This window comes from Cyprinodon tularosa, unplaced genomic scaffold, assembly GCF_016077235.1.
Source record: "Cyprinodon tularosa strain WSP-4 unplaced genomic scaffold, ASM1607723v1 ctg112, whole genome shotgun sequence".
Lineage (NCBI taxonomy): Eukaryota > Metazoa > Chordata > Actinopteri > Cyprinodontiformes > Cyprinodontidae > Cyprinodon > Cyprinodon tularosa.
In genome coordinates this window covers 1,578,776-1,605,626 of record NW_024037916.1, presented here as the reverse complement: position 1 = coordinate 1,605,626, position 26,851 = coordinate 1,578,776, and the positions used below count along the sequence as shown (strand labels likewise).

Here is a 26,851-nt window from a genome sequence, read left to right as displayed (position 1 = left end):
CCAGGATAATTTCATGTTCATATTTCTGTACATATTTTTGCAGAACTGTTTCTCAAACCATAAATGAAAATATACAACAAGATCTAAGAGATCCAAAGGAAGCAGCCAGCTCTTGTATCGCAAGTGTTTTTTTCAGTTCCTTGATAAAGGCCACAGGTCTTATCTAAATGAGCTGTTTTTCTGCTGCATCTGCTGTTGTTTTTGTTGGGCTTTGTTTTTGCAGTCCAAGCATTTTTCATACTAAGAATGAAGAGTTGTTTTTTTTGGAAGTTTTAAAATCATTGATGTTTTCTCTGCGCCCTTTAATGCAGTTGATCCTTTAGTCAGCCCTACAAGAAGCACACAGGTCCGACCTCGAGGTGAATTTTTGCACTGGGCTCTGCGGTTGGTAAATTGTGCACATCCATGATGGGAAGCAAAGTTGGGTCCTGGCTCTGGAAGAGGAAGTGTGTCTGATGCCAGTGTCCATCTTTGATCTGCAAGACATAAGTACAATATGACACATGATGCAGAGGACATAAGATCACATTAACCTGATTTATTTTTTTTTTTATAAAAGCTGCTAAGCCATTAAACGTTTACCAGGCACTTTGGATAACTGGAAAGTGATTGGGTCCCCATGTTGGTATTCAGACAAGATCAAATGAGCCACTTGTAATTGGTGTATAGTTTCTGGAGAACGTAAGCTGAGAACAGCTCCTTCCTCTGTTTACTGATGCTCTGTAGAGTCAGACAGTTTTAGGACAAACTGTGGCTTCTTCATGCACAGAAGATTTGTGACTTTACCCACCAAAGGTTAATGTGTTTACACTGCTGTGCCTGTGGTTTTGGCCATTATGCACCTAGGTGCCTATTTAGTTGCTCCATATAAATAGAGAAGCAACCAATCACAGATTAAGAGATAATAAAGAAAAATAGCTTCAGTTCAAACCAAGCTTCAGAATGGGGGGAAGAAAATGCATTAAATTAACTACAAATGTGGCAGGATTGCAAGAACCATAAAGGTTACTCTGAGTGTTCCAGAAAAAAGAAAATATTGGTCTTAAAAAGAAAAGACATCCTGATTAAAAGATAATAAAGAAAAATAGCTTTAGTTCGAACCAAGCTTCAGAATAGGGGGGGAGAAAAAAGATTAAATTAACTACAAATGTAGAAAAATTGCAAGAACCACAAAGGTTACTCTGACTGTTCAAGAAAAAAGAAAATATTGGTCTTAAAAAGAAAAGACATCCAGTGAGTGGTGACTGTTTGGACAATGGTTTGCCTCATTGGGATCATAAGAGGATAGGCAAAATGCTCCAGGTTGATAAAAGGACAACAGCAACTTCAATTCCATTGTTACAACCAAGGTTTACAGAGTAGAGTAAGGCTTTGAACATAGCATGTCAAATCTTTTGTAAGAGTGACTGCAGCTAAAGAGCCAATCAGGAGCCTCTCCAGTCGACTGAATACAAAAAACTCCGCTACGATTTGAAAAAGCTAACAAAAGTTGAAGGACAGCGTTCTGATTGGATATATTGCTTTTTTCAGCACTATTATTCTGTTATTATTAAGGTAGAGTCTTAAACTACAGTTTCAAATTTCGGGAGAAAAGGACATGCATTGGAAAAAATCGAAATCTAGATAAGTCAGTTTTTGTGCATTTGTTCTTGGATTGAAGAGGTAAAAGAGACATTTTGCCAATGGAACAAGACAATTTACACTTAAAATAAGAACACACAATTGCATTGTCTTATTTCAAGTGCATATTATCTAAATATCTTATCTTAAGAGTAAAAATACCCATTCCATTAGCAAACTATCTCAATTAATGGTAAATACACTTAATTTACTTATTTCTAGATTGTTTTTCCAATGTGTAAGCTATTGTTGGTGTTTGGGGAACATTTTAGCCCCACAATTTTGGCCTATTAGTCTTTCCTGACAGAACATCTATTAAATTCCCCAGCCTTTGAGAATTTTATTCCTAAACATGTTAATTTTCTATGTCCCTTCTTCTGTTGGCCACTTCTTGCAGCATAGTGCGGCATCTCCAACACCTTCTTGATCGAGTTTGTCTCTTTCAGACATTCAGCAAAAATTTATATTTTTTCTGCCCATCCCTTTAAAATAGCTGTAAAAGGTGTATTTACAAGAAAACATGGAAACATGTTTAATTAAAAAAACAACAACAAAACACTCTGTAAAGCATTGCAATATCAAATGTATTATACTTTATGTGGTGAAGAAGCAGTGCATATGAATCCCATAAATGCTTGGAAACCCAGAAATCTCTGAACAGATGTCGCTTGAAATTTAAAATTGTGAGATATAATTATGGCTTTCACTGATACCTGCAGTCCTGTGGATATTTTTTTTTTTTCATATTTTTAATTTTCATCTTGTGAATATGTGATTTAGAAGCAACACAATATACTCTGGGTGTTTTTGTTTGTGTGTGGGGGAGGGTAATTTAATTGAATTAAACAGTAAAATACTCAATTCTGATTTCTTCCTAATATTTTTGGAGCTTTTCTGTCTGCAAATCTCAGTTATAAAATATAATTAAACAAAACCTAAACTATTCAAGACTAAAGCAACAAAAAATACTTTACAAGCTTTTCAATCCCAGTCTGGATTAAAACTCCCATCTCAACCAAAGGAGAAGGATTACGCTACAAAAACTGTGATCAAACATTTAAGTTGTATGGAAACATTTTAATGTTAAATATCTGGCAGTTAAAAATGAAATGCAGCGCAAAGAACAAGTTATTATTCTGTTAAATAAACCATCTGTGGCTGGCATTTTATTGAGATGAATTATAAATCTTGCAAAAAGGGTGATGCTAAAAAATCTTTGAATCCACATTAAAAATGTATCTAATCCAGTGGAGCATAATGTGCATTTTCTCTCAAACATCTACAGACGTCTGCAGTAAATGTTTTGCCAGTTGTTACGCACTTCTTTTGTCTGATTTCAGCTCAAAGGTGTGACAAACTCAGGACAACTTTAGGAAGTTATCCTGGTCCAGAGTTACATGTGGTATAAAGTCAGGATAACAGCTATTCTGCTTTTTATAATAAAACCTCAGGTTATCCAAGGATTTACCAAAGAGATTATTTTGAGTTCTCACTCATCCGGCTTTCTGAAACATCTGGAAGAAAGCTGCAGAAATGCATTTAGCTTGATTACTTAGACCTTTGTCGACATAACCGCACCAGGAGAGCTTGGTTTGGCCTTTGTAGTGGATGATGCCAGAACGCACTTATCATGCTAAAATAATCCTGGCTTTATGTCTTATCCTGGATTACTGAATTCAGCTTTGATGAAATAGAACTCAGAACCCAACCCAACATTTCTTTTGTGACTATATGGAGCAGGTGATTACTAATGGAGCTGCCTGTAGCTGACAGATCTGCAGCATGAAGCAATATGGCAGGCTGTAATTGAAATGCAAATGGACATCCAAACAAGATACCTAAAAAAGTAGCCAGTGTATTTAATTCTGTCAATAGAGACCTTTTATCAGTAAACATGCATATTATGTTAATTGTTTCTGTGCCTCCATCTGTCAATGTTTTGCAAATATTGCTGTAGCGAGGGTATGAGTTTGGCTTAGCAGCTACAGAGGAGAAGCTGCAGCTAAATGCATCCTGTCACTTCTAATCGCCAGCTATCAAACAGGTAGCTATAGCTGAAACAACAATGCAGATGACTTGTGTCAGCTTTTAATGAAGAAGAACACTTTTATATGACAATAAGTGAATAAGTCTTAATGTGGAAGTTTTTAATTAAGATTTCCCTCATTTTGCTTCTTGTCATCAAAAGCAGAGGAACATTTAAAGCAAGGCTTGCACTGGGTATACCTTCACATACAGGTTATCTGAGCAAGTGATAGAATAGCAAACTGATGTAAATAGGGGAATTAAGGCTTGGTTATAAAACATGATGACATGGTCAGTTTTCTAAGTGTACTATTATCTAATTATGTGTACTTTCAAAGGTATTATTTTAAAAGAAATATGGAAAAAACAAAAACTGTTTAATGCTATGAATATTAAAGCCACTTTAGTTCATAATACTTGGTTGTTGAGCTTTGATAATAAATAAATGAATGTAGAGCAATAAGATACTGAAAAAAAGTAAACATTGGAAGTATTTAGACAAAATACCATTGGACTTTAGGAGAAAAAATGTTTTAAAGGTCTTTGGACTTTTATTCTTACTGGTAGTTGAAAGATATTAGTATGACTTTAAAGTCATGATTTTAAGTCAAATGAAAGAAAATAAATTTTAAAATTGTGAAATATTTTCCTGTGGCTGTGTCCGAAAATCTGCTCTAACCCCTAAATCCCTCAATCACTATATACAGCGGGGACTATATAGTGGACTTTATAGTGAACTCACTTAACTGATCGTTCGCACAGATGACCACTACATTTCGCTCTCCGTTGGTCATGTGACTATGCCTCCCCGCGCGGTGCCTGCAACATCTTTGTTATTTGTAGCCACTGTACGGTAGCGAGAGCCTATGGTTACAACATGCCGCTGTGCCAACAGATCCCATAATGCTTTGCTAGGAAAGCTCTCCCTGCAAAGCATTCTGGGATATATCTGCTGGTCTAGTGACCGTGGTCGAGCACTACTTTTCGCTCCCAGTTGGTCAAATAACTGTGCCTGTGCCATCTTTGTTATTTATTGCTGCCAGAACAAATCCCATGATGCTTTGCGTGGAGAGCTCTATCAAAGCATTCTGGGATACATCTTATGGTCTAGTGACCATACTGTAGATGATCACTACTTACAAGGTGCATTGTGGGAAATTTCGACTCCACTACCTTTTCATCCACTAGACATTTGGACTAGGGCTGGGTAAAAAAATTTATTTATTTAATTTGCGATCGGTTCCTTTACATTTTTGCAAAATCGATGTCGAGGGAATGAGATCGATTAGGTTTATAGTGACTGGAGTGACGTTCACATTCAAATGAGCAGGAAAGATGCACTCAAGATGACTTCAAGCCAGAGACCTGAAAATATAGCCAATAGGTTGACTGAAGGCATTAAGAAAATGGGGGCTGACCAGCAAACACCCTGTAGTTGTTTCAGACAATGCAATGGAGATAATGCAGCTCACACATCTGCTGTGTCCCTACTGTGTCACGTCTGCTTGCTCGAGTGAGGCTTCACTTTTTCACAAATACTTTTTCACTTTTGAGGCAGTTTTGTTCACATCTCAAGTTTAAACTATTTGATTTACAAGTTTGCACTTGGTGTTTAATATGACAGTAAAATATAAAATACATGAGCATTTTGAAACACAGATAAACCACTTTCATTATTGTGAAAACAGATCTAATCGAAATTAATCAATTTAGAACTTTATGAATCAAAATCGAATCGATTCAGGAAATTGGCGAAAATACCCAGCCCTAATTTGGACACTGATCTATGGCGTAACCATTGATTAGGGCGGACATTTGGAAACAGCCTGTGTTTGTGTGTTAAAGTTCAACATTTTCACTCTCTCTGCAGTTCATTGTTGAAATAAGGGTTCCTCTGTGACGCAGTGGTTTTAGTGCGTCTTTGAATCTTGTATTTGTTTTGTATCTGGAAGAACAATATCATAAATAAAATATAATAATATAAAATATAATAAAATATGATATTTATATTGATTTTCTGTGTTGAACCCTGATTAAGAAAGCAACCAAAAGAGCAATTTTACTCACAGTTTTTAGTGAAGAATGGGATACAGTTACTCCCATTCCAAACTCAGTGATTTTCCCTTTTGCTTCTTAAACACATCATCTTCACAGTCCCCCTAATATAGTCTTTTCATGTAGAAAAGGCACCAAAATAAAAAAAAGCTAAATTGAAACTCTGTAAGCAGGTCCAAATGAACAGACCCCTGGTACATCTTTGTGTTTTGATGATTGCAATAAAACAATTATTGTGCAGACTTCTGTACCAAAGGAATAACATCCTGTAAACGAAGGTGATTGCATTGCAAACTTGCCAAGAATCTCTTGTTTTTCTGTCTAGACATCAACACCGCAAACAAGAATTAATGAAAATCTTTACCCAGAAGGGAGCTTTCCAAAAGGTTTGCTTTCGGTGAAGATGAAAGGCAAAAGCAGGTTCAAAATTACCTTAAAATATGTGCAGGTAAAGCCTAAAAAAGTACATCATATATATGAGTTGGTGTGAATTCTTCGAAACTAAAGGTTAAAAGAAATTAATTTAAATTGTTATCAGGAGTGTAAACTAAAATCAACTGATTAAAGATCTTTTGTTTCTCATCACACAATTTAGGGAACAGTTTAATATTCTGTACACAAAGCATGTCTGAAGAAAAAAGATGAAATATTACTGTAGGGATTTGAGGGACCTTGTTAAACGTAAAAACATCTCCATTACTTTAGCCACTGTTATGCAATAAGATCAAAAGGGAAAAAACAAAAGTGCTTGTTTGTAAGAAGGCCTCAGGCTGATTTATGCAGAGAAAAAGTATAGTGAAAATTTGCCATAGTGGTTTTCATGAAACAGTATGAGAACATAAAGGTCGTCCATTTGGCTTGTATTTGAGCTGCTAAGACCCTGGCAACCCAGTCTCATGGGAAAAAGTACCCCCACTACGTTGGTCCACACTGCAAAACGTAGTGGAGGTACATTAATGGCCATTTTTTTGTGGTACTGTTACGTTTCTTCTGCCTATACGCTTTCTATTGTTTTACGTCCTAGTCACGTGACTTTCAAGATTCCAGCTGGGAGAAGAAAAAAATATATATATATGGCTGACATTCGCTCATTTTTTTGTGGAAAGATTAATGACTTGAGTTTGTTTTTGCATTAAAATGAGTTTTGATTACATTTCTAGTGAGAAATGTATAGTTTGTTGCCAGAATATTTACTCAGGGAATGTACATATTCACTTGCTTGTTCGTTTCTTGCAAAGATTTTTCAAGATAATGTGAAACTGTAACGTTTTGGTATAAACATGGCTGAGATTTCTCTAACTTTTAGTGGGAAAATCAATAATTTCAATCAGTTTCTGCATTTAAATGGGTTTTGATTACATTTATAGCGAGAAGTGTAGGGTTTATTTACATAATATTTACTTAGTGAACATACATAATCACCCGCTTGCTAGTTTTTGCTACGTTTTTCGGATCTCGTCAGGATTATGTGAAATTGCAACGTTTTGTCTGCTACCCATCGCCTAGCATTTAGCCGCCGCCCCGATTCAACATTGAATTCTTTGTGATTTAACTCCATCTGACGGATCAAACCCTCGCCACTGCGTGCGTTGCGTCTGAGGTTGATTTTCAGATCAATGCATTACGTCGTGGCATACGGGAGAAACTAATTAAACTAGTTAAAAAAAGGATCATGGGTTAAGATCGGATGTGTTTTATTTGGAAATCTACCGGATCCTTTGTGCATTTAACTTCCTGTTTGGTGCGATCTCATTGATGGGTTTTGACCAGATTTTGACGAAAGAGGAACTAAAAAAAAACCCAAAACAATTTAAATACACAACCAGCATATCTGGAATCAATGACAGAGAGCATACATAATCACCCGCTTGCTAGTTTTTGCTACGGTTTTTCGGATCTCGTCAGGATTATGTGAAATTGCAACGTTTAGGCTGCTACCCATCGCCTAGCATTTAGCTGCCGCCCCGATTCAACATTGAATTCTTTGTGATTTAACTCCATCTGACGGATCAAACCCTCGTCACTGCGTGCGTTGCGTCTGAGGTTGATTTTCAGATCAATGCATTACGTCGTGGCATACGGGAGAAACTAATTAAACTAGTTAAAAAAAGGATCATGGGTTAAGATCGGATGTGTTTTATTTGGAAATCTACCGGATCCTTTGTGCATTTAACTTCCTGTTTGGTGCGATCTCATTGATGGGTTTTGACCAGATTTTGACCAAAGAGGAACTAAAAAAAAAAAAAAAAACAATTTAAATACACAACCAGCATATATAGAATCAGTGACAGAGAGCGACTGGGACCAGAAGTTTATTAATTTCTCCCCACTGATTTCCATTCAAAATGTTTTCGATCCCACCGGGCTCTAGGGAAGGGGCGGGCATACCGCCACCTACTGTTCATGAGTGTGTAGCAACATTGTTTTACATCTATTAAATTCTATTTTTTAATTTTGTATTCTGAAGATAAATAAATAATGCTTTCCTTAATCTATAAATATCTTTTATATTTCCTTTATTTCCCAATAATCCTTTAAGACTCCATTCTTGGCCTGTCCTTTCAACTCTTTTCAATTTCTTCCTTTCAGGTTCATATGTTTTGCAGTTCATCAATACATCTACATTTTCTATTTCTCCACATCCTTCACATTTATCATTATTTTTCCTCCCTATTAAGTATAAATTGTCATTTAAATAAGTATGACCTACTCCTAATCTGATCATTATTATTTCTTCTCTTCGGTTTCTCTCATTAATATTTCTATTTAATACTGACTTTTGTACTTTATATAACCTTCTTCCTTTTTTATCTTCATTCCACCTTTTTTTGCCATTTTTCAATTTCTTTCCTCTTAATAAATGATTTTCCTTCCCCTTTCCCTAAAGGAATTGTAATTGTTATTGCCTCCTCTAAAGCCCTTTTTGCTAAATCAATGCCACTCCTGTATAATCTAAATAAACTGTGCTGAAGTTCTAATACTAAATCTTTCCTATTATTTCCTTCTCCCTGAATACTTTCTAAAACTGCTTTGGAATCCGTGCAGACCACCATACCCTGTCTGCTCTGACCTCCTCAACCCATTGGAAACTCAGTATAACTGCCACCATCTCTGCTGTGAAAACAGATAGTTTATCTGAAATTCTTTTAGAAAATGTGTATTTTGAACTCCGGTACATATATTCCTATTCCCACACACCCTTTTAAATTCTTTGAAAAGCATAGTAATAATAATAATAATATTTTTTAAAGCAGTTAATGATTCCAACAAGCAAACTCATATTATAATTACCTTGAAATATATTCTGATGGTTCAAAGAATTTAAAAGGGTGTGTGGGAATAGGAATATATGTACCAGAGTTCAAAATACACATCTAAGGCAAAAGCAGTCACTGAAAAACGATGTTTTGTTATGACTGTGACAACACCCTAAATGATTGTAAGTAGGACTTTCCACAACTGAGGAGTAGTAACAGAAAAGGCTCTGCTCCCTCTCAGCCTCCTTTTGGACCTCGGAACCTCTAGACTCTTGACTAGAGGTAAACAGTGAATCAGCAGAATTTACCATACGACACGATTAGTGACAATTCAAATTCTTTGAAAAGCAAACTCATATTATAATTACCTTAAAATATATTCTGATGGTTCAAAGAATTTAAACGGGTGTGTGGGAATAGGAATATATGTACCAGAGTTCAAAATACACATTTCTAAAAGAATTTCAGATAAACTATCTGTTTTCACAGCAGAGATGGTGGCAGTTATACTGAGTTTCCAATGGGTTGAGGAGGTCAGAGCAGACAGGGTATGGTGGTCTGCACGGATTCCAACGCAGTTTTAGAAAGTATTCAGGGAGAAGGAAATAATAGGAAAGATTTAGTATTAGAAATTCAGCACAGTTTATTTAGATTATACAGGAGTGGCATTGATTTAGCAAAAAGGGCTTTAGAGGAGGCAATAACAATTACAATTCCTTTAGGGAAAGGGGAAGGAAAATCATTTATTAAGAGGAAAGAAATTGAAAAATGGCAAAAAAGGTGGAATGAATATAAAAAAGGAAGAAGGTTATATAAAGTACAAAAGTCAGTATTAAATAGAAATATTAATGAGAGAAACCGAAGAGAAGAAATAATAATGATCAGATTAGGAGTAGGTCATACTTATTTAAATGACAATTTATACTTAATAGGGAGGAAAAATAATGATAAATGTGAAGGATGTGGAGAGATAGAAAATGCAGATGTATTGATGAACTGCAAAACATATGAACCTGAAAGGAAGAAATTGAAAAGAGTTGAAAGGACAGGCCAAGAATGGAGTCTTAAAGGATTATTGGGAAATAAAGGAAATATAAAAGATATTTATAGATTAAGGAAAGCATTATTTATTTATCTTCAGAATACAAAATAAAAAAATAGAATTTAATAGATGTAAAACAATGTTGCTACACACTCTCGAACAGTAGGTGGCGGTATGCCCGCCATTTTCCTAGAGCCCGGTGGGATCGAAAACATTTTGAATGGAAATCAGTGGGGAGAAATTAATAAACTTCTGGTCCCAGTCGCTCTCTGTCACTGATTCTATATATGCTGGTTGTGTATTTAAATTGTTTTTTTTTTTTTTTTAGTTCCTCTTTGGTCAAAATCTGGTCAAAACCCATCAATGAGATCGCACCAAACAGGAAGTTAAATGCACAAAGGATCCGGTAGATTTCCAAATAAAACACATCCGATCTTAACCCATGATCCTTTTTTTAACTAGTTTAATTAGTTTCTCCCGTATGCCACCACGTAATGCGTTGATCTGAAAATCAACCTCAGACGCAACGCACGCAGTGGCGAGGGTTTGATCCGTCAGATGGAGTTAAATCACAAAGGATTCAATGTTGAATCGGGGCGGCAGCTAAATGCTAGGCGATAGGTAGCAGCCGAAACGTTGCAATTTCACATAATCCTGACGAGATCCGAAAAACCGTAGCAAAAACTAGCAAGCGGGTGATTATGTATGCTCTCTGTCATTGATTCCAGATATGCTGGTTGTGTATTTAAATTGTTTTGGGTTTTTTTTTAGTTCCTCTTTGGTCAAAATCTGGTCAAAACCCATCAATGAGATCGCACCAAACAGGAAGTTAAATGCACAAAGGATCCGGTAGATTTCCAAATAAAACACATCCGATCTTAACCCATGATCCTTTTTTTAACTAGTTTTATTAGTTTCTCCCGTATGCCACGACGTAATGCATTGATCTGAAAATCAACCTCAGACGCAACGCACGCAGTGGCGAGGGTTTGATCCGTCATATGGAGTTAAATCACAAAGAATTCAATGTTGAATCGGGGCGGCAGCTAAATGCTAGGCGATGGGTAGCAGACAAAACGTTGCAATTTCACATAATCCTGACGAGATCCGAAAAACGTAGCAAAAACTAGCAAGCGGGTGATTATGTATGTTCACTAAGTAAATATTATGTAAATAAACCCTACACTTCTCGCTATAAATGTAATCAAAACCCATTTAAATGCAGAAACTGATTGAAATTATTGATTTTCCCACTAAAAGTTAGAGAAATCTCAACCATGTTTATACCAAAACGTTACAGTTTCACATTATCTTGAAAAATCTTTGCTAGAAACGAACAAGCTAGTGAATATGTACATTCCCTGAGTAAATATTCTGGCAACAAACTATACAATTCTCACTAGAAATGTAATCAAAACTCATTTTAATGCAAAAACAAACTCAAGTCATTAATCTTTCCACAAAAAAATGAGCGAATGTCAGCCATATATATATATATTTTTTTCTTCTCCCAGCTGGAATCTTGAAAGTCACGTGACTAGGACGTAAAACAATAGAAAGCGTATAGGCAGAAGAAATGTAACAGTACCACAAAAAAATGGCCATTAATGTACCTCCACTACGTTTTGCAGTGTGGACCAACGTAGTGGGGGTACATTTTCCCATGAGACTGGGTTGACCCTGGATATGTGAGCCTAAAAGAGATCTGAGTTCATTACATTGTTCCTGGGAATCTGCGCATAGCATGTTAATAAAAAAGGTCATACCCAACAGTCGTCTCTGGTTATCAGAGGCTCCAGAAGATCTCCAGGTTTGATCTGCTCCCCAGACCAGGCCTTGAAGCTAACAGAGCTGGATGAGGGCTGCTGGGTGGGTCCATGGGCCCACACAGAGACGTTGAGGCAGTGAATGATGATGTGCTGCACAGCCTCAGTGCTCAGTAGGTGGATGAAGTTCATCTGAATGCGACCCACTCCAACTTCCAACTACAGACAAAACATCAGACCGGGTAAAGATGGGTTGAAACACTCAGACTGAAAAGGCTTACTTTACAACAATTTAAATAATGTCTTGTCATGAACACGGAAATTGGGAGAAAAATACTTTTCAGTTTCATTTATGACATTAAGTGCTTTGTTTTTTATTGTCGTCTTTTTACTCTTTAGTCAAACACCTCTAAATAAAACTCAGCTGCAACTAATCCTCTTTATAAATGACCTGTTGAATATACACTGAACAAACTATCCATTTAAGGTTTATCAGAATGCTTTGAAGGGACATACCAACTATGTGAATTAAGGTTTATCAACTTTTAACACACATCTACATCACACAATCTGCTTTACAAAGAAATACTGCCATCATTCTCTCTTTCTGATTGAAATATGTTGGCCTTTGTGCAATCCAGACATTTTCCCCAGTGAAGTTATTTTGTCTTGACAAGAAAATAACTCCAACAGATGAAGGACAGATAAAGAGATTTTCTTGCCAGATGACAGTGCTTCTGATTGCATCCAAATCTGTAGGCCTAATTTAGTATCTTGAGATTTACTGTTATAGAAGGCCATCCAAACTGTGCTAAAAGCATGACTAAAAGCGAAAAAATAAACAGCTGTTTTTCACATGTGATATTTACACTTTCAAAGTTAAGGAAACCCCATTTGATATTTAATTGAGGCAAGTGTGATTTCTGTTATGCATTTGTTGATCTACTTGTGCCCTCACCAGAGGAGGTAAATTTTCATCACAACATCTACAGATTTTTCAAGCCTTTCTTAGCATCCTTACCTTTAATTTAAAAGAAGAATACAGTAGAATTATAATTGTAATAGAGCTAAACTAAACAGTGTATAGTTTTGAATTAGAATGACATTGATAATTATTTTGGACAACTCTGTGAGGATAAACATCTACAATCTGCATCATTCATTTTTATTAAGCCTCTCTGGATCAATACTTTCTAGAGGCAGTTTTGCAGCAATTATAGCTGCATGTGTTTTTGGGTATGTCTCAACCAGCTTTGCATATGATGTTATTGTTTCCCTTCATTTTTATTTAAAAATAACTCAACTTATTCCGATTAGATGGATTCCATCATTAAACAAATCATTAAAAATGTATTTTGATCTGGTTTTTTGACTACGCTTTTGTCTAAAATACTCCAGTGTAACTCAGGTTCTATGTTTAGGACAGCTGTCCTGCTTGTAGTTGAACCTCTCCCCCAGCTTCATGTCTTTTGCAACCCTTTTCAGATTTTCCCTTCCAATAATACCATGCATCTACCTCCCTCCATATTTCGATAAGCCTTTATTAGTGTCCCTGTATCCCCAAATAAAGGCAGCAAACAGCATTACAGTCGAACCATGTGTTGATGGTGATGTGGAATGTGAGTTTTTCCACAACATATAAAGTTTTTTCAGGCGAATGCTTAAATGATGATCTTAGTCATGCCCCCAACATGGTTTGTAGCATTTTATCGCTTTATTTTTTCCAACATTTGCTTTTTTCTTACAATTGCATCATAAAAGTTAAATTTGTAGAGTGCAGAACAATCTCTTGTCCTTTTAACACACTATTCCCCAGGAGGCACGGATCTTCATGCACCCCTAGAGTTACCACAGGACTGCTTCTATGATGATGCTCTCCTTGCAGTATTGAACAAACCTTGGCCTTTAGACAGATTAAACAATCACAGATGTCAAATTCATTGGCAGACTGCTGAAAGTAATAGGTTGCAGTTTTACAAGGAGATGTAAAACTAAAAGGGGCTGAAAGAAACAAATGCATGCCTCACTTTTCCAATCTTTAGCTAATAAAAATGATAAATACGTATATATAAATATTGTATTGATTCATCTCATAAAAATCTAACAAAATATGCAGATAATTGTCACCATAAAGTAATAACAAAAAGAAAACACAGGGCAATGAGACGTTAGCAGAGCCCTGTGACTGTTTAAGGGAAGCGAACAGAAATCCAAACCTTTGAAATTGTGACAGGTTTTAGACAGGTTTGTCCACCACCAGTGAAGTTACACATCACTTCAATGCTGTCTGCACTGCAGCCGAGGTTTGGATCAATCCAGTAAGCTCCTGCAGAAAAAAAGGAAAGCCAAGAGAAACATTTTTAGACTTCCTGACATAGAACACGTTCATACCAAGAGTTTAACGGCTCCTCACCGTCGTACATCTGCTGCTCACAGTTGTAGAGGTCAAGGCAGGTTCGGGCTGGATGGTGCTGGGTTCCCAGCGGGTTCCTCAAGCTGTGGACCAGCGTGGTGAGGTGATGAAGTGTCTTCAGAATCTCTGAGCCTTGGTCTAACATGGGCAAGTCCACGCTTTGATAATTCTGGTGCTGATGTGAATATTTGATCAGATTAAGTTCAAAAGGTTCGACCGTTTACAATATAAGAAAATCGTGTTGAGCTATGGTTTCTAGTTAACCTCAATACTGACATCTTGCTGTAGAACTGTGGGTGAATCCATGATGACTTCCAAAACAGCACCAAGAGCTTCATTCCTCTGCAGCCAGAAGACTTTTTAGTTTACTTTTTTCAGCAAAATAACCTAAATTATTATCTGAGTAGAAACAAACTTACTAGCAAAAGCTCAGGACTTGGAAGGCCCTTCAAACAAGCAAAAACAAACCAGCAATTATTATTACAGCAGTCTCAACCCTATCTGACTATTTTCTAGGCTTTTCAAGCATCATTTTATAACTAATAGTCTTAATCTGTTGGCTGTGTTGCTCTGTTCACACTAAATATGCAGATAAGAAGAGACAAATGAACGACACACAGGAAATGATTCATGAATTGAAAATAAATTATCCATAACTCCAGAGAAGAAAAGCAGCCAGATATAATATAGTGTAGCTGATCAGATCTTAAAAGAACAAAAGCCAGCCTGAAAAGAAAGATTATCTGCTCAAACGTGTTTGCAGTTAAGCTCTTGCATTATTCTTCCTTTAATGGTTTCCCACCAAAACTGAGTCTGAAATTGTTAATTTTTCCCACATATGATTTAAAAAAACATCTAGCATTAAGAATTATCTGAATTTTAAAAATTTGTGCAAGATCATTGCATACTGGTACAGCCATGATCCAAACAGGGTCAGGCTGGGACTTTCTATCAAGTAGCAGAAAAAGTGTTATATTATTGGGCTTGAACAGCAAAAGGAGAGCAAAGAGCTGGTTTATCATATAAAATCCAAATAAGATACATAAAAGATAAACAAAAGTTGACTAAGTTTAAGGTGTTAATCATTTCTGAAAAGCCAAATCCTCAACTTATAATACATGAAATAAATCAAATAATAGAGAAGATGTCACAAAATTATTGTTTTCTTTCTGGAACATAATAAACCCCTGCACTTAAACCTACGGTAATAATGCACCTATTCATTCAATAACTGAAGGAATTCCTGCGGTGCCTTGGCTTTATCTGAGGGTGAACTAGCCTTTTAATTCATGCTATCATGAAAAGCCACCTACAGAGCAATAAATGCAGAGGTGAAACAAAATACCCTCTTGTTCTTAGTGGAGCTCAAAAGGGACAAACATCCATTTTGTGGGTTTACTAATCAAAGGAAAATTGACACATTTTTTCCATTTAACAAAGTATCACTATTATTCCTACATTAGTAGATTCACTCATAACCCCCAGCAAATCAGTCTATTTGAGCTCCAAATCTTACTGTTTTATCATAACTAAAAAAACTAAGTCATCTAAGCACCTCAGAATAAGTAACGAATTAACTACTGCACAACATTTATAAGTGGATAATCATCCATATTAAACCAGTATAGTGAAAGTTATTGAATCTTCAAGCGAACAGATAATTGACTAAAAAAATGTTGAATAAGAGAGCTAAAAGTTTATCATAAAGGGCTGTGTTAACAGATTTCTTTTTAATCCATTGGACAAATTGCAGGAGCATTGTTTGTGACGGCAAGTGAATCATTTTCCAAAAGGAAGACACATTAATATTCAAGTATATCAACCAGATAAAATTTTTATTAAAAGGAGATACTGAGATGAACCAGAAAGATGAGAATACATTGGCGTTGCGATCACTCGGAGCATCCCTAATATACCACGAAAACATTTTGATTATATTGCAAACAACAGAAGAATCTGCATAAATTCTAAAAAAGATATTGTCTGATTGAGGCAACTGTTTTTCAATAAGGGGTTGTTATTCTTTAGAGTATGATCCAACCCTGACTTTTGCAAAAATAGTTAAAGCTTAGTGAGAATGGATACAGAAACTCTTTAGACTGCAGTTTTTCGGTTCTGCTACAGATTCTGGACATTGATTGGTCCATTGATGTCCCTATCAACTCAGATCATCTTCACTGCGTCTGTTAAAGAAAGTACCTCCACAGAATAGAACTGTCACATCAATGAACAAAACATACATTTTTAACTAGAACTTTAAAAAAAGGCAGACTTTGCTCCTTGCTAACAACAAAACAAGAAAAAAAAAAAAAAAGGAATGTAGACATTGCCCCAACAGTTTCCTCCTGAGTGGCTTAAACTGCACTGCCCTGCTTCTTAAAAATACATCAAAAGCACCAAAAAAATAAAACAAGAGTGTGTGTTACAAAAAGTCACAGAACAAGATTAGCAAACACCCAGGCCCAGGAAGAAGGAGCACAGTAGCACTTTATGATGACACACTTTAAAAGTTGTTGCTGACGAGGTGCAACACATATCCGCTGCCTCTTATGAAGACAGCCTCTAGACGTCAGTGACCGTAACAGTTCAGCGGTAGCTTTGCAGCACACGTAGCTGTTTACTGGCATGTAGATCTAAAGAGCACATTTTGCAAAATGTTTTATGTGCTCTCTCTATAGCTTTTGGGGAAATCTTTTTTAGTAAATGCAGGATTTCCTCTCCCTTTTCCTAGAGGCCATATCTGCGCCATGGAGAACTCACAGAACTCACAGATGTCCTGTTAACACATTGTCCTGGCTGACATGTGGATCTCTTCTGCTTTCCTAGAGTTAACATGGGCATCTCTGTTTGCTCTGATTAATGATCACTTTGCTCAGTCTGTTAGTTTAGGTGGACAGCTGTGCTTTGGTAGATTTGCAGCTTTGCCACTCTTTCCATTTTCAGATGATGGATGGAACATTTCTCTGCAAAAGCTGGAGATATTTTTTATAACCTAACCCTGCTTTAAAGCATCTTCCACAACAGCTGTGTTCTTACTGGGATATAATTACCGCCTCATAAACTCTTATAATTGAATCAGTTCTGAAAACAGCTGTAGTACACCGGAGTTTTTTTTTTAGATATCAGAGTAAACAGGGCTCAGATTTTATTTGAAATTTGTCAAATGTGAAAAAGTCCTATGGGAATAAATGATTTTTGCAAGGCAGTACAGGCAAAGTTTTTCATATATGAAATCAAAAAAAAATACTCACTGGTGGCCCAGGCAATCCTCGAGGACCAGGAGATCCCTAAAAATGGATATAAAGAAATTAAAATACAAACAGTTCACAAAATATGGATTTAACATAAAAACATGTTTAAGGGTTTTTGTTTTCATATAGATGTGTAAAAGACTTACATTTGGCCCTTGCAAGCCCTTTAAGAAATAAAAGAAAATAGGTTCAATTCAAAATCAGAGAAAATAAAAACTTTGTTAAAACTTAAAATCTACATAGTTTCTGCGCCAAACTAACATCTTCATCTGGTTTATTTTCCCCCCGTTGTGAGTTATTACTTAAAAATCTTATTCCACTAAGCAAATCCAATTTTCAGTCTGTAGTCTCGAACATGAACATAGGCATTTTCAGAGAGCGGGTGTAATTTATGCTGTGTGCGAGCGCTCAACAAACCTATTAAAAATCTCTCAGACGTGCAAGCGGCCAACATTTATCACACTGACAGGATTTCCACAGCAGCTAAGTGTCACTGCGAGTGTTACAACAAACAGCGCAACACAATAGGAAATGAAAAGTGCTGAGGGGCAGAAGGAGGCTGAGTGGTGCGCTCTCTCCTTGCTAAGTATCCTATTCTGTGCTCACAGTACAGACAGACAGGGATTCATCAAAACAGCGCCACGCACCGTCTCCCCGCGACTTCCTTTGTCACCCTGGGGCCCCTGATGAAGAGAAAGAAGACAGACTATCACTCCATCACTGCCAACAAACCAGAGAGAAGTCACATAAAGCTTGGCACGCAAGATGAGAGATGAGGTACATACTGGATGACCGCTGGGCCCAATGATGCCAAGGGGGCCCAAGGCTCCAACCGCACCCTGAAAATCAGAGGCATGTAAGTGACTAAGGACACATGTGATGAAGCTTCTGATGAGGCTGCACTTATTTTTCATGCCAAATGTGCAGTTTGGGAGAGTTCAATGCCCCAGAGTTGGCTGAAATACTGCAATGAGTTGGCACACCACTATTTATTATCATCTTACCATCAATCCTCGTGGTCCTTTTGGTCCCTGTATTCCTGCTGGGCCCATTTCCCCTAGGGGCCCCTGGAAACACATCAACAAACCTTAATGTAACGCAGACCCAAGTTAAAGAATAGATTCTGTGCAAAGCTAAAATAAAACTTAGTGAAGCAAAGGGTATTTTGAGTTTATCAGATGTGATCAGATGTGTACCATGACTCAGAGAATCTTCTCTTCCTCTAAAAATGGCCTTGAATGACCTAAGAGTTAGTTAAAGCAAAGTATTTTCTACATTGATGGCAGCAAATTATCTTTAAAAATTAGGAGTCTTGATCTTGGTAGGCTGTTATGTATGCACATGTGATGTAACTTTGCATAACAGCACATGTGTATACAAGCTTCCCCTTAGATTTAGCTTAAGCAATGAGTTTTCAAGGTAACAATCATATTTATCTAACTATTAAATTGAAATATTGTCTCAGTATATGAAAGTTAATTCTATTTTATTTAGTGAAGGAATAACATGCTTAAGTTTAGATGCTGATGACGCTCATGATAAAGTCAAATCTCTAAAAGGACTATTTAGTTTTGTATTAGATACTGTAGATTTTGAACCTGGGAAAAAGGGACCCAGGTAAATAGCATGGGAGCTGAGAACATTAGAGAGTTGGACCTAAAGTGAGAGGATTCATTCTGTCTGCAGTCACTGCTGTCTACAGTCCAAAAAATTGACTGATCACAGAGGTAGTGCTGAGGATTAACTACAGCCTTCTTCCAAACTTTCTTCTTATGATAAAAGTTTAGTATCATAATGTACAAAATACTTCGAAGTATCATCGACTGTGAGGTTTTACTTTTAATTACTATTGTTTTGAGTGATTATTTTCTGGTATATCATTGTTTCTTTAGTCATGTCTTTGTAGGTTACATTTAGTGATTGAATTCTGTTAGTTTATATTTGTTTAACACAGCTTCCATTGAAGGTAATGCACTGCAAGTACGCATCGTTTTGCTGAAGCTAAAATTCATTGTTCACTGTATTGGTCATTAGTTTAAGGTTTTTAAAACTTAAATGATATGTTAATTCTTGTTTTGATTTTAAATTAGATATATATGCTTAAATCTCCTTTTTTTAGTGGTATAATCAACTTCTTGGAAAAGAAAAATATTTTCTCTTCACATTTAAGAGACAGTTAAGAGACTAATTTATAAATCATACTGTAACCCAGGACTGACTTTAATAAAAAAAATCTAAATAGCAAAGAGAACAGAGTAGAATTGAAGAGTAGTAATTGAAAACTCTTGCAACACTGTTTAGAAAAACAGAGATAAGAAAAACATAATTGTTTTGCTTTTCCCAAAATAAAAGTTTTAATTTCCAGACAATAGAAATATTATGTGACTAAACACATTATACCAAATTGAGCCACTTTACTGTTACATATACTTTTCAAATGTTCAACTAAAAGTTGAAATATGGCTGGCTCCAAGTCTTCTGCTAGCATAACTTTACTGGATAAATAAAATGCATGTGATATTATTCTGATTTCCCTAAAGTAGTCCTACTTGATAGTTAGTGTGTCTGAGCTTAAACTATGACACAATTCACTGTATTTATATATTTTTTACAAATATGATTAAAATAAGTGTCAAATGAATCCTCAAATCAAATTATTCCAGGTATATGCTTGAAAAAGAAGAAGGAGGAATAGAATCAGAACAAAAAAAAGAAACCAGATTAAGTTGTTTAAAGCTCAGTACACGCTGTGGGGTATCACTGAAAAAACGTAAAAAATATAGCAAACAATTAAGGGCCACAAAGAGACTAACCATTGTGACTGCTTACTGCCCCCCACATGCATTGAGGCTATAAACATGATTAAAATTCTTTAAAAAAAACATGTTGAAATATTTGCAGTCTTCTGATTCTAACATTTTTCAGCAATAATATGTGATATTCTTTTAAGGAAATTCATGAACATCTTTTAATGTTCTTAGTCATTGCAGGAGCTTTTTTTGAGCCTTTGCACTTCAATGTAATTTACTGTTTTCTTTCTTACTAACAGCTTTAGAGTTAAGTCAGCAGCTTAGCATCAACAGTAGTTGTTTCACAAAGAGCTCAATTACAAGGAAAATGTATGATGTCACTGTTAAATTAAAGACTTAGACTAACGAGCTCCAGGCAGATGTATCAGCTGGTCCTGATCTAACACTGGTGAAAATAAAGCAGACTCATAGCAAAACAGAGGCCACCTGGGGGACATTACACTGTAATAATATGCAGCTTGGAAATCTAATCCCCTAAAACACAAGATAATCTTCAGTACCTCCAGATGATTTTAGTAATTTAATCCTAACAAGCAGTACTTTAGCTGAATTCATGCATCATCATTGGGTATTCTATGGTGAGCCCCGCCTGCAGAGCGATGGTTTGAAAGGTAAAACTTGAGTGCTGAATCAAAAGTCCTTGGCAACTTACCTTCGGTCCAAATATACCAAGTACTCCAGGGAAACCCTGTTCTCCACTATCCCCCTGACAAAAAGAAATAGTGGTTACAAGACCATCGAAGGACTGTGTCCTATAAAGGAATTTGGCTTTCTAAAATTAAACCTATGCTAACTGGTTGGCCTTTAGTTCCAAGGTCTCCAGGTTTTCCCGGGAATCCCATCACACCAACAGAACCTCTCTTCCCTGCGGGACCCATCTGGCCCGGCAGACCCCGCTCCCCCTGAAACACAAACATCATCACTTTCCTTTACTGCAGTCTTTGCACACTTTCATAAACTAGTGTCAGTTAGCATTGCAACAAGCATATGGTTTATAATAAATTGTGTTAAATATGGCCCCTAAACAACACAAAAACATAACTCCTGAAAGTCCAGTCTCTCAAACTACTTTCCAAATTATTCAAGTTCCCACTTCAAATGTATCTTGGCATGAGGGAATAAAACAATCAAAGCCTCCTAATAAATTCAGCTCTTTATGTCCAAAATATGACATAAACCTAATTTCACTTCCAATCCTAGGAGTCAACAAGGGGGTGAAAATTGTTTATTACTGTAGAACTAATAAATGCAGCTTCTCTGTGTTTGTCAAACACCATGAATTTTGCATTTTATATAATACTGGCATGGCAAGGCAAATAAATACTGCCAACTATTTTGCTACCCTGATTACTGCTTTGAATGGAGGGATTGTAAGAGAGGACATAATGGTTTGAAACATAGTCAGGCATAATAAAAAAGAAACATAAACAGGTTGTAAATGTTCAATATATGCAGAAGTGTAAGAGGGGGCAGTTACAACAGATTAAAGCTCACTGGCAGTTAATATAGTCAATAGTAAATTTGCCTCAGTTCTTAGATATACAAGTTCTTGTGCTACAAGTTATCCTTCTTAGCGCAGGCAAATAAAACAGGGAAAAACCTTTGCAAATGGTTCACCCAGCCTTCACACCTTTGAACCAAAGGATCCCTGTGTTCCTGGAAGTCCTGTCACCCCCTTTCCTCCTTGAAGACCAGGTTTTCCAGGTAAACCAGTTTCTCCATCCTCACCTTGATCCCCCTAAACTCAGAGAAAAGGTAGTTAGCAACAACAACAACAAAAAAAAAGTAGACTTTTTCTTCTCTTTCATTTAACGGCGCATAGTCACATTAAATAATAATTTTTTAATTACACATGGTTGCATACCACTGTTTTACACATCTTGCTTCCTGTAAGCTTTGTTTTTCCCGAGTTCGTTATTACATTAAGACCTTTTGTGTATATTAATGATAAAAGCTACATGCTCTGTACTTATATAGTGCTTTTTTAAGTCAGGAGACTCCAACAATTTATGCGCACACTAACACACTGATGCTACATATAGCCACAGCTGCCGTGGGGCACATTGACAGAAGTAAGGCTGCCATACATAGGGGCCACCAGACCCTCTGACCACCATCAGTAAGTAATGCAGGTGATGGCTGGTGCTGGTGCTGGAACCCATAATCCTCTAGTTGCAGGGAAAAATCCTGCATGTTAGATTAGTTAGCACGTCCCAGAGAAGTTGTGAAAATAAGGAAGAAAAGTCAAAGATCCTGTGTGATAAAACCCAAATAACATAGTTGGTTGTAATGTTTGTTCATCGCGCCCCATTCCGAAATTCTATTAAGGCTCAAAGAGGACTACCTAAACACTATAGGGACAGATATAAGCTAATTTTATCATGATCAATTTGTTTTATATCATGTCGCTATCCACCTTTAAACATGTTTCACTCACCTTGACTCCTATACTTCCATCTTTACCAGCTAAGCCGTCCATTCCAGGTGGGCCCTCCTGTCCCTCCCTGCCTAGGACCCCACGTTGGCCAGATGGCCCCTGGGGACCCTTAGTACAATATAAAGAAAAATAACAAAATAAATCCTAATACCAAAGCAGATATCTGATATGTGTAACAGAAATATGGTAACTCTAAAAGTATACACCCCCTTAAAAGACAAGCCATGTTTTGTGATAAAAAAATATAATGAGAAAGAATTCCTAAACCTTTTGTAAAGTTTCGATTAGATATTTGATCCTTTTCCTTTTTTTAAAAAAGAAATAAAAAAAACTCGGACTAATAAATGTTCCCATAGTTACACTTTTATTATACTCCTCAGTCTTCTTGAGTTTAAATCAAGCAGCAATTATAATTAGTTTGATTTACAGCAAAATGGTTCATCTAAGTTATGTGTCACACATTAACTCAGCGGTATCAGCATGGTGTGATAGGACGATCACACTATTAATTAAGGTGAAAGTATGCAGCCAAACGAGCCAGTTTAACCTAAAGTGGTCAGCTGAGTATGCTAGAAAGTGGAAGAGTGGTTTCCTTTTCTAGCATCAATCTAAGTCCAAGCAAACATCCCAAACGTAAAATTAAGCTTCACCAGAAGATTATACAGATATACATTTGATTTGGACAGATCCACCAAGATTATAGAATTATATCTGATAGAACCTCTGTGGGATGCTCAGAAACATGGTAAGTTTAAAGCACTCATATGCATCATGTTTAATATACTGTATCCTCTGTATTCACCAGAAGATACACTGTATCACGTTAACAATGGCTCATGAGGGGTGAATACACTTTAGACCTACTGTCCATCCAACTCACTGGTGGTCCTCTGTGCCCAGGAGCACCTGTTAGCCCCGGTTTTCCTTCTGAACCCTACAACAAAAAAGCACAAAATAAAAAAAAAAGTCACCTTCTAAAAGTTTGATAGAAATCGAAGAAATAAATAAAATAAATATTCAAGTGGTTCCCAAAGGTTTTCAGGCACCCCCCCTTCTTTGTTAACCACTGAAATATGACATTGTGCACAGAGTCTCACTGTCTGATTCTTTCCCAGAAATATATATTTCATCTCCTTACCAGATCACCTTTGGAGCCTTTCAGTCCTGGCTGCCCTTTTAAACCAGGATGACCCTGAAATATTCATAAATATATGATTATTGGAGTTTATGTAAAATTGGTATAAATTGGTGTGTAGCTGCTTAAATTATAGCTGACACATTTAAGAAGGACACCTACAGGAAGTCCTGGGGCACCAGTTTCACCTCTTGGTCCATTTAAGCCGATTTGACCCTAATAATATCAAGAAAACAATAATTGTCTGTATTTTAGGTATCATTTCTACACACATTCAGCTGAATAATGTGAAAAAAACGACGAAAAAACAAGTTCTGTGTTAGGGTTGTCTAATGCCTACTACGTTTGATTTGGACAGATCCACCTAGATTATAGAATTATATCTGATAGAAACTCTGTGGGATGCTCAGAAACATGGTAAGTTTAAAGCAGGTAAGTTTAAAGTAGAAATAATGCCTGTATTTAAGGCATTATTTCAACACATATTCAGCTGAATAATGTGGAAAAAAAACGACAAAAAAAAAAAGTTCTGTGTTAGGGTTGTCTAATGCCTACTTACTATGTGTCCTGTGTCACCTGCCTCTCCTCGCTCTCCTCTGTATCCAGGAGGACCCTGAATTCAGATGAACACAATAAATAGTTCAACACCCAAGAGTGCTGCAAACATATCGCAGACAAAGAATAGGTGAAGCACACAAACTTACTCTTTCACCTTGGGGACCTGGAAGGCCTTCTATCCTGTTGTCATCTCCCCGATCACCCTAAGCAACAAGCAAACAACCATACCCAAAGGTGCATAACTCCTAAATTCAATGATCTAGACAGAAGAAATGGCCGTTTTAAATGCTACTTTGAAATAAAAAATGGAGCGCTCTCTTTAAAAGAATGGGAAATCCTTTTCACAAGCTATTACAATGATCCTATTTCACATGAATGGAGCTAACCAGCTGCAGGGTTTTTTTTTTCATGACATTCATTTAACAATATCGATGGATATGTGTTTAATATAAACAGTTACATGCTGCACATGTGGAGAAGGCAATAAATACACAAAGAGCCCAACAATGATTCTATACGAAGGATAAAAAATGAAGGCCAGGGGGCAATGAGGAAAGACAACTGCAAAGATAAAAAGCAATAAGCTGTATCTACAGCTGTAATTTAGATTTGTATTGACATTATAGTTTCAGTGCCAGAATTACCTGACACTAAACCGACAATCATAAATTCGAAAATTGCCTGGGTGATAGCATGATACTGCATTAATTAGAGCGCAGGCACAGCAATTATGTTGAGAACACTGGCAATGAGAAAACAACAAATAACAGCATCCAGATGGCTTCTGCCCAGGGACTAAAAAAATGCAAATGAGGGTATCACAAAACTCTGGTGCGCAGTGTATACACACACATATTACATAGTGCTCCTGTCAAATAAACACAAATTATGTGGCTAATATCTACAAAAACTATCAGCAGAAGTCCAGGTGCTTGGCTAATTATACGCATTTGACTGTGCAGAGTTAATTTGATTTGTCCAGGTTCATATCACAGATTAAATCAGGGGTAACTTGGCGGGTAGGCAACGACATTAAGACACACCAAGAAAGCACTAATTAGAAACACAGCCCTGGTCCCAGCCCATCAAACAAGTGGTCGTGCACAAAGACATTATGATATATGTGACAGATCCTCCTGGAATTAGTCTGCAGGCTGCTGATGGAACAACAAATGAATGGATGGTACCTTTTCTCCTTTTGGTCCAGAAGGTCCAAGTGGTCCTGGTGATCCCATGTAACCCTGCAGAAACCAGCAGACTGACTACATGCTTTTACACTGTGCATCCAGCCTTTAATTTGAGGCACAGTGGTACAGAGTGGCTGATACATTATCTATCATATGCAATATTTAGAGACAGGAGAATCTAAATGAATACATTTAATTTGGAAAAAATCCTTAATTAGGCTAAAAAGAAATGGATTTTTAAGACAGAAATGTTTGCTTAGTGGAAAGTATTTGTAAGTACTGCACACTACATACAGCAGGAACTGAAGACAACCCTTAAATGGAACTTCTACGTTTTTAAGGAAGCCACAGTTGCTTGAAGAGCAGCCATTACTGGCTCTGGTGTTTCATTTTCCTCTTGAAAATACAATATAGACATGGAGTTGGTCTTGGATCTGGACTTAAAAAGGACTGTTCCAACATCATCAGATAATATGGTTCTCTAAATCATCAGTAAAGGTAGTTTACTTCCCCAGGAAAAAAAGGAATTTGGATCAATGCACAAAAGACCAGGAACTGCTGTTCTGATTTTTGGGGAGGTTTAAGGCAAATACAGAGACTCTTGAAGCTTTTTCTCCCCAGTAAAAACTGCTGCTAATACTGTTGTATGTGCATCTTTTTCTACCTCCTATCTAAATAAATCAATGCAATCAGCAGCCCGCTTATCTAGCAATCAGTTTTAGTGATGCACCCTTCTTTTAGAGAGCCTCAACTTTCCAGTCAGCTGTCTCCACCATTAATGTGTAGGTAATAACATTGTGATGACAATAACATTGTGATGACTTGATATTCCTGTCTTAAAAAACATGGTTTGAATTGATTTTAGGCAATAAATGTGGGGTTGGTATCAAAAATATGATCAAATTTATATTAAAAAAATAGTTGAAATGTAATGTGGAGAACTGTAATGAATATACTTACTTAAAGGTTTACTTTTTTAAACACTAATATAAGCAGCCTTCATTCTAATTTCTGTATTCTTGACGGGCAGCTGTAAATCAGCTAAAGATCGTTCACAATCCTCTCAACTACTAAAGCTTATATTTTCCTCAGGTTTGTCGTTTTTGGTTTAAGCTAAAGAGCAAAAATTTTAATGCCTCCAGTTCAGCTACTTGACCTTTCAAACACTTGTTTGCTGTAACTAAATACTTTAATAATTGATTATGTCAATAATTTTTTGATGAATCTATCAATAATAATGCAGCAAAAGGTTCCTTAAAGATTTTGTACTGAATTTAAATCAGGTGAAACTAAAA

The 26,851-nt window shown here is 36.5% G+C and overlaps 1 protein-coding gene across 4 annotated transcripts in view; it reads right to left on the bottom strand.

Annotated features, from left to right (window-relative positions):
* Positions 1–321: 321 nt before the first annotated feature.
* Positions 322–26,851, bottom strand: part of col27a1b (collagen, type XXVII, alpha 1b) — a 119,033-nt gene continuing 92,503 nt past the window's right edge. For 3 of the 4 annotated variants that reach the window (XM_038300398.1, XM_038300406.1, XM_038300418.1), the window contains exons 41-61: positions 25,557–25,610; positions 24,516–24,572; positions 24,371–24,424; positions 23,974–24,027; positions 23,815–23,868; positions 23,557–23,610; positions 22,677–22,784; positions 21,870–21,977; positions 21,034–21,141; positions 20,892–20,945; positions 18,434–18,496; positions 18,215–18,268; positions 18,077–18,112; positions 17,576–17,593; positions 17,430–17,465; positions 14,598–14,624; positions 14,455–14,520; positions 14,179–14,353; positions 13,982–14,091; positions 11,766–11,984; positions 322–476 (exon numbers count right to left, since the gene is read on the bottom strand). In XM_038300398.1, coding sequence (XP_038156326.1) covers positions 330–476; positions 11,766–11,984; positions 13,982–14,091; positions 14,179–14,353; positions 14,455–14,520; positions 14,598–14,624; positions 17,430–17,465; positions 17,576–17,593; positions 18,077–18,112; positions 18,215–18,268; positions 18,434–18,496; positions 20,892–20,945; positions 21,034–21,141; positions 21,870–21,977; positions 22,677–22,784; positions 23,557–23,610; positions 23,815–23,868; positions 23,974–24,027; positions 24,371–24,424; positions 24,516–24,572; positions 25,557–25,610 — 1,656 coding nt within the window. In that variant the 3' untranslated portion in view covers positions 322–329. The remainder of the gene's footprint in view (positions 477–11,765; positions 11,985–13,981; positions 14,092–14,178; positions 14,354–14,454; positions 14,521–14,597; positions 14,625–17,429; positions 17,466–17,575; positions 17,594–18,076; positions 18,113–18,214; positions 18,269–18,433; positions 18,497–20,891; positions 20,946–21,033; positions 21,142–21,869; positions 21,978–22,676; positions 22,785–23,556; positions 23,611–23,814; positions 23,869–23,973; positions 24,028–24,370; positions 24,425–24,515; positions 24,573–25,556; positions 25,611–26,851) is intronic. The other variant, XM_038300427.1, reaches the window with a different exon arrangement.